This window comes from Dipteris shenzhenensis, chromosome 19, assembly GCF_047967505.1.
Source record: "Dipteris shenzhenensis isolate YYH24624 ecotype China chromosome 19, Dip_SZ_1.0, whole genome shotgun sequence".
NCBI lineage: Eukaryota > Viridiplantae > Streptophyta > Polypodiopsida > Gleicheniales > Dipteridaceae > Dipteris > Dipteris shenzhenensis.
Window position 1 is genome coordinate 8,814,152 of NC_141614.1, and position 8,243 is coordinate 8,822,394.

Genomic DNA, 8,243 nt, shown 5'->3' on the forward strand with positions numbered 1-8,243 from the left:
ATGGGATGCCTTCCTGCACTTGCATGTAGCCTAGTTGGCAGTGTGCCAACTCTATCTGAAGTCGTCCAGCCATCAGGCCACACATGGCCCCCATCTAGTGTCCAAACCAGGACCTATCGGATAACTGAGCTACTCAAATTCCTTCTCCTCATATGGGGGGGCTTACAAGTAGAGTTAGCTGGTTCCCGTGTAGTTACATGAGAGTGGAGCATTGATATCTAACATGTTATACATTGTACTCTACAGTTGACTTGATATTCTATACGGAGTCATTGCCTTGAGTAGATCCTGTATGAATCCAATACATTAGCATTGGAAAGTTGAAACATGAAAAAGGCAACTTGAATCAACACACTAGGATTGAGATATTGCTACAAGATTATGTAGTATACACTCCTACTCTTGGAAAAACATTTAATCCATTAATTATTATAGGCAACCTAGCCTCAATTTTTTGTTTATGACCTCTCATGAGGCCACTTGGCACTTTGGAATTGTTGATCTTCAAAAGCATTACAAGCCAAAATAGGTTGCCTATTTTTCTTGTTATTTGCTTTATCTAATTAACCTTACATGACGCTTCATTATTGAGCCTTATTTATTGCTTCTAAGTGTATCCACCCCTTACTCCTTTCTTGGGGTCTACCCATTGAGGTGGTATCTCTATGGTTTGGTAACAAAATAAGAGGGAGATATGAGCCTATGGGCATATATGCTGATGAAGATCAAAACGCAAATATTAGGCCCCCCATGATTGAATTGTGATTCTTTATGCCAAACCCACCAAGGTTTTCCATCTCCCAATTAGATTCAAGGAGTCATAGTTTGATCCAAAGTAGATATGTGTAGTGAAAGCCTCCGAAAAGAAATGCTCAAAAGTTATAGACTTGACAACAAAGGTGCTCTCTTGAAGAAGCAATGTTCTTGGGAGATGTTCAGAACACCTAAGTATCATAAGAGCAATGGTCATAGTTATTGATGGTCTAGTGATGATTCTATTTCCATACTAGAATGGAAATCATCTAGATCTTGAGCTATCTTGGACATGCCGGATAACAACCTTCATTAATTAGCCATTATGACAAACCCAACATGTAATCAAGGGCCCCATGCATGTGACCATATCATGCACTCAACATTTTGAGCACACTTGTGTTGCCTTGATTGATGGTTGAATTATATTGGAGATGAAAAACTATAACCATAATTAGTTAGCCACTGTGACAAACCCAACATGCGCTTAAGGGCTCTGTGCATGTGACGGAATCATATGCTCAACATTTTGAGCTCACTTGTGCACAAAAATGAGTACATGCACCAACATAACATGCTCAACTTTGTGCACGAGTGTGATGAAAATGTTATGCACAGACAAGAATTGTCACATGCACCCAACATTTTCACTTAGAGAGGAAGAGAGTATTCTCCAAGCTGGAAGCTAACATAGAAAATGAGATGAGCACATGGACCTGCTATTGGAATGGGATCTTCTCCCTCACATCCACTTAGCTTTGGATACTCCTAGTGCTCTAATACCATTGAGGGTAGTAGCTAACAAACATGGGTGGAAGGAGGTGTTTGCTACACTAATGTATGCCTTAAATACTATTCAGGTATTCACAATGAACATAACACCGTATAAAGTGAACCTTAAATGTGGGTATCCCCAAGTCTATAAGGTCTTATTCACAACATGCATGACGTTCCATTACAGATCCCTATAATCCATGCCAGTATCCCATGTATATAGCATAAAAACATATACATCACCACATGTAGTTGGTTTTGGATGCTACAATGACCCATATATCAACATCCCATATGAGGTTGTCTATAATCCTACCCAATCATATCTTATGCACACACACTATGTAGCTATCACCATGAGCATAAAGTCTAATGTGCATGCAATTAAAAATAGCAATATGATAGTTTCATTATGATAATTGGTGCAAAAATCTCCTTGAAATCTACTTATTAATGATAGGAGTAATATTTTTCTATGAATGTTTGTTTGTATCTTCAAAGGTGCTATCTTCATGAGTTTGATGTGGTAAACGCACTTACAACCAATAAACTTCTATGAGTTCTACCCAAAGCTCTAACTTATTTCTTCTTCAAATTTTTGATATTTGACATAACCATGAAAAAAAGCCTTGGACTATGCTTGTAAAGAATTCATATTAAATTTGTATTAGTAAATTAATGGTGGAGAGGGCATGAGTTCAATCTCATAGGGAGAAAGCAAGTGTTCAAATATTGTTTGAATCTTATTGCAATATATTACTAAAAAGGGTTGGAGACTCATAGGTTTATAATTTATTTTAAAAATAGGGTGGAGATAAAAGCAAGTTCAAAGTGTATACTCATAAAGTGGGAATTTTCCCCTAATGAATTAGCCACTTGTAGTTTGGAAATCATTGATATTTAGCAAGTTGCCCATAAGTCGCTATGAAATGAGTGGTAAACCCTCTTATGAAACAAAATGAGATTTCCTTATCCTTTGGTTGGAATTTCGAAAAGATTAATATTTTGTTGTGAAATAAAATGAGATCTCCCCATCCTTTGGGTTGAATTTTGAAAAGTTAAAGCCAAAATATTCTTAAACCATAAGAAGTTCCAATGTTGGCAGCATTAGCTACTTCATGGTAACCATTCAAGTTACTAAGTCTTTTTTAAAGGTTCCTTTTATGTTGAGGAAATGAATGGGGGTTTGAGAGTTATTTAGTCTCATTTTTGCAATTTAGAATCATTTAAAGGTTGCCTTGGAAAGAAACCATGCAACAAAAATTAGGGAGTGGAAGAAAATTATCAAGGTTTATAGACTATCAAGCACCAATGGAGGTTGCCTACTATGATAATGTGAGTACTTAGATAGGTATCAACCAATATTCTACTTGTATGGCCAAGAAAAATTAAGGCTAAATCTATGGGGCCATTCAAACAAAAGCAAGGAAAATTATCATTTTAAACTATGACAAAGGGGAAAACTTTGATGTTTAGCACTAGCCTTCAAGCAATGGCATTGGAAATATTTTAGTTTGTCAAAGTTCACTTAAGTATTTTAGTCCCATGGATTTGTGCATATTCCATCGTCTATTTACTTTCACTAAAGTGAATGCAACAGGGGTATTTGTGGTTTATTGCTCTTTCATTTGAAATTTACATCACACATCATGTCTCACTTTTGATTGTGGCTTTCCTTTTCCACATTTGATTTTGATTTTTCCTATTGCTTCCTTTTGTGGCCTACATATTGATGGGATAGGTTTGAGGCCTACATATTGATGGGATAGGTTTGAGGTATGAAAGTTGAATTTTGAAGAGTATTTCTTGAGAGTTGGATGTATCGCTTGGGAAGGCAAATCAGTTTCCCTCATCACATGATGCTACTTTGGTTGTTTGCATTAATTGTTTGTCTTATAACGTTGATATTTGGTGGTTATGCAACTCAAAACAATAAATACACCACAATCGCATCACAATTGTAATTACTAGAGAAAGTGTCATGAGCGATAACAGCATGAGCCAAAAAGTGGAAGCCTCTTGGTGCTTTGAGTCACAACATTGCAAGAATAGTTTTGATTAAATAGGAGTAAGAAAAAGAGGCAATCGTAGCTTTTATGCTAAGTGTTTTGAATACCTATACAATACAACATCTTGCCTCCAAGAATTGTTAGCCTTGAAAAAGCTAATTCTAGGTCCAAAAAATCCGTAAAGCCAAGGAGCCAAGGATTTGGACTAGACCTTGGCATGTCCTAGCTGCATTTTAGTGTTGGGATTGGTAATGAGATTCCAACAAGATCTTGTGCCTTCAATCCTCAAGGGTCAACTTGATCATGAATGAGTTATGTTGCCACAATGTTTCCATACATTAGACTAGAGGAGAAGTGCAATGTTTTTTTATTTGGGTCTATTGTGTTAAGAGGGGCCATCTTGTCTTTATGTGTTGTTGTGCAAAGATCTAGCATTAATAAGCAACAAGATGGTGAAGGGGAGTTGTACCTTCACTCATAAGTCCTTGCACCTCCACTCATATGTCCTTGTCCCTCCACCCATAAGTCCTTGTCCCTCCACTCATGAGTCCTTGCACCTCCACTCATATGTCCTTTCCAACAAAAGTTGTAACCATCACATTGCTCTACATGTCATTAGGACTTTATCAAGGTACCTACGTTAAGTTTGACTATTTCAAATACTTCCCATGCTTTGCTTCTCCTTATTGAGAAAAAAAAAACAACTCCCAAGAGGCCCCATGACTTCCCTATGAGGAAAACATATTCCAAAGAGACTCTCTTGGGGAGCCCCATAGAGAAGACGTGCTCCCTTGTTTGGGGCTTTTTTATAGACTTCTTAACAAGAATACAAAGGAAGATTTGGCTAGCTCAAGAGCATGTTTCAGTTTCACAAAAGAATTGAGAGGGCTAGTTACTTAGTCGGCAAAAGTTAAAGGAGTTGTAAAGGCTTGGGTAGCTCAAGAGCATGTTTTCTATGTTGAAGTTTAGGGTAAGGGGGCCGGTACTATGGATGGCTAACTTTTTAACACTAATCCATGGCGAAATGACCTTTGTGAATTCAAAATTCGATTTCAAAGCTATCATGGTCATCAGGTAGTAATAGGGAGTTAATTTTTATTAGCACTACCTCTAGGGAGGTCATGCTATAGTGGAGGATTGAAACTCTTTTGTGAACTTCCACGTGTAATTTTGGGAAAGTTTAATTAAGTTGCGTGTTTCAAATTGCTTTTCATTGTACAAAAATTACCTTTTAATAGCCCAACTCCATTTAAAAAACCATTTGCTTTCTCTTCTACATCCAACTCTTGCTTTACCAAGAGGCATTGTCCAGGTGCACTTGTGCACTCTTGTTTTTAACTTTAAAAACATAGAAAACTATGAGAGCCAATGCTTAGGTCATGTGAGGGCTCATATAAAGGCATTGTTCATCCAAAAAATTGTGAAAAGAGAGCTTGACACATCATCTTCTTCTATTAGGGGTATTGGGTGGGACCTACCTCCCTATGGGGGAGGGGCGGGGGGCTACTTGACATTTTAAAGGCACCCGCCTCTTTAGTAGCCTCTTTACCCTAACAAGGGCTTCTCTTGAGTAGTGCATCTTGTGTATTGCCACCCTGAGAGTGCATCTTGTGCTTGGCTTTGGGGTTGTGATGAAGATGTGGGGGTGGCTCTTGTAACGGACTGCTCTTAAGGTGGTATTGGCCATTCGAGTCGGAGCTCACCACTTGTGGCTTCCATATAGTGACAAAATTGAGAGGGCTAGTTGCTTACGTCTTAGTTGTGGCAATAGTGAAAGGAGTTGTAAGAGGCCGTTCCCACGGAATGCTAGGTGAGCATATATGTCATAAAATGCTTCAGAATGCATGTGCTGAACACGTTCCCACGGACTGATCCGAAGCTTTCGGTGGCATTGACAAGCTCTATTGGAGAGGGGCTTTTTGGCCTTGCTTTTCGAGCATTACGAGGTTTGCTTCCATCCCTGCCTGCTTGGCGTTCTCATTATGTCAGAGTTTTGCTAGCGCCATTGTCCATCGTTATCACTTTGTCAAATGTTCTCTTGCTCCATCGGCCGCCACTGTTGAAACGAGTGGGAAAGTATGCTCTCTTGTGCTGTTGTGTGCTTAAGCGTCATGGCATAGCGTAACATGTGAACGCGCTCTAAACGTTGGAACTCCTCTAAACGTTGGAACTTGCTCTAAATGTCTACACCATGTTTTTGGCCTTGCAAGGGTCCTAAGGGATGGACAGATTAGTTTTTTGCTAATCAGGTCCATCCCACTTCTTTCAGTTCATTTGGTGAGCTTGACCACTTTAAGTTTTGGTTTAGTGGTTGTTTAAGGCTTTCTAATCTACTCCTAATGTGTTGTTAGGGTCAACTTTTTGCCCTCTTGTGGAGGTTTTAAATGCTTTTGTCTTTTATTGGGTATTTCTCTCTAGACACCACTCTTGCCAAAATAGCCACGTCCCCACTTTTATTAATGCTCCGTTCCACTTTTATTTAATGATCCATCCACCACCACCACACACACACACACCCCCCTCTTTCACCTCTTTTCTCTAGTCTCGTTCACTCATCTACCTAGAGTACAAGATCAACATCATCTTTTTCCAGTACACATGTCATCGATCTATTGACACAATCCAATCACACCACATTTCTCAACACCCCGAATCGACTTTACACTTAGACTTACAATGACATTCCAAAAGGCAGGGCCTTAGTGGGATTCCCGCCTTGTTTGGAGACTCCTCTAGTGCATCTCGTGCATCTTGTGCTTGGCTTCTCGTAAGTGGAGAGTACCCTAGTGCATCTCGTGCATCTTGTGCCTGGCTTTGGGCATTGGCAATGGCGGGTGGTGATGAGATCCTGGGAGTGGCTCTCGTAACGGGCTGCTCTGAAGGTGGCATCGGCCATGGCCTCGCTTTGGAGCTCGCCTCCCGTGGTTTCCATGTCGTCGCCACTAGCCGCTCCACCTCCACCATGGCTTCCCTCCCTCTCCAACACCGCAATATCGAATTGCTCGCCCTTGATGTCTCCTCTCCCGACTCCATCTCCCACGCTGTCCATTCCGTCACCCACACCCACAAACGCATCGACATCCTCATCAACAACGCCGGCGTCCCCTGCAGAGGCCCCTGCGCCGAGTTGCCCCTCTCCCTCCTCGAGAGCACCTTCAAAACCAACGTATTTGGTATGCTCTTCAGCTAGAACTTTCCAAAGTAGTGGGGGTGTAGAACTGGTGATGTCATAGATGTCATAGAACAGCATTCTGCGAGGGACGCGCAGCTGCCCATATATTTGATCATCGGTTCTCCTTCTGTGAGGAATCTATGTGGGATGTTAAGAGAAATCCATTGTTCCCGAACTGCCCATTTGGAGCTCTAAAGGATTTTCTGGAAGAACTTGCGCACAGGTTGTCTTTGGCCGAGTGTAGGTCTGTTTTGTCATTGAACGCACTCGTTCTTCAAATGGTGCTGAGATGTTTTCATGCAATCGCATTGCTGAAATGTGCAAATATTGCCAACAGGTCCAGTCGCCTTGATCGAGGCTGTGGTGCCCCATATGGTGCAGGCAAGGCAGGGAAAGATTGTGAACGTTGGAAGCATCGGAGGTTTTGCATCCAGGCCTTGGTCTGGAGGATACTCTGCATCAAAGGCTGCAATTCATGCCCTGACAGACAGCCTCAGGTATGCTTTGCTATTGCAGGGGTTGTTTTCTTTCTGTAATTGCCCTTCATATGAGAAAGCTCTTTTCTTTCTTTCTTCAAACCATTGCATAGTGATACCTGTTGCCTGTGGGCCTAAGTTTTCTTCCTTGACAATGACCAAGAAGCTAAATCTTATGCCCACCTTGAGCACTTACTTTACTTTACTTCTTGAAGGCACGTGTGCTTTGGGAGTTGCCATAGTTGGAATTAATTTGTATGAAGCATATACGGGTAGTACCTTCCAGGAGTAGGAAGTAATGTTTTGAGAATATTATCAAATGTCTTCCGAAAGTAACCCTCGGATGCTGTCTTACGGACGTGAGTTGGGAGCCCTATCTTTGCTTAAGTCGCTTATTCTCATTTAGGGTCGAGTTGAAGCCGTTTGGAGTGCAAGTCATTCTTGTGGCACCAGGAGCTGTGACATCGAATTTCGGACATAATTCAGCATCTATACTAAAAAATCTGAGTCTCAAGATCTATAAGCCATATGAGGCTGCTCTGAGAGCAAGAAGCAGGTACAACCAACAGGCGCCTTCTACTCCAACAGCTTTGTTTGCCAAAAAGACCGTTGATGCCGTGTTACGAAAGAATCCTCCATGCTGCTTTGTTTATGGTTACCTTTCAACACTTTATGTAGTGTTGTACTTTATGCCTCTTTGGATAAGGGATTGGTACTTTGCTAGAAAATACGGACTTTCGCAGGTCCTTGCAAGCGATACAGCTAAGAAAGACAAATAATTAGTTTGTTCTCATGCATGGATGCTAATTAACGTATATTTTTTCCATGGGTTAATTTATTTTATAATCTTTAGGTTAATATATGTCTAAGAGGTTCAAGAAAAGATTCGAACCCAAAACATTGTTTTTCCCACAAGTGAGCCCTACCACTACGCTATAGAATAATAGTATAGGCCCCTTTCGTAATAAGAATATTATAAATGTTCCCTCATCCCCCTCCGAATTTTTCTCTTTAATGCCCCCTTCATAAGTGGTCCCTCCTCCCCTCCCGAATCTCACA

General features: G+C 40.8%; 1 protein-coding gene across 1 annotated transcript; it reads left to right on the forward strand.

Annotated features, from left to right (window-relative positions):
* The first annotated feature begins 6,249 nt into the window (after positions 1–6,249).
* Positions 6,250–7,963, forward strand: LOC147890028 (short-chain dehydrogenase ptmH-like). Its single transcript, XM_087391052.1, has 3 exons — positions 6,250–6,709; positions 7,046–7,205; positions 7,591–7,963. Exons 1-3 carry the CDS (start codon positions 6,364–6,366, stop codon positions 7,961–7,963), a joined length of 879 nt encoding a protein of 292 aa, XP_087247178.1. The 5' UTR covers positions 6,250–6,363.
* Positions 7,964–8,243: the final 280 nt, after the last annotated feature.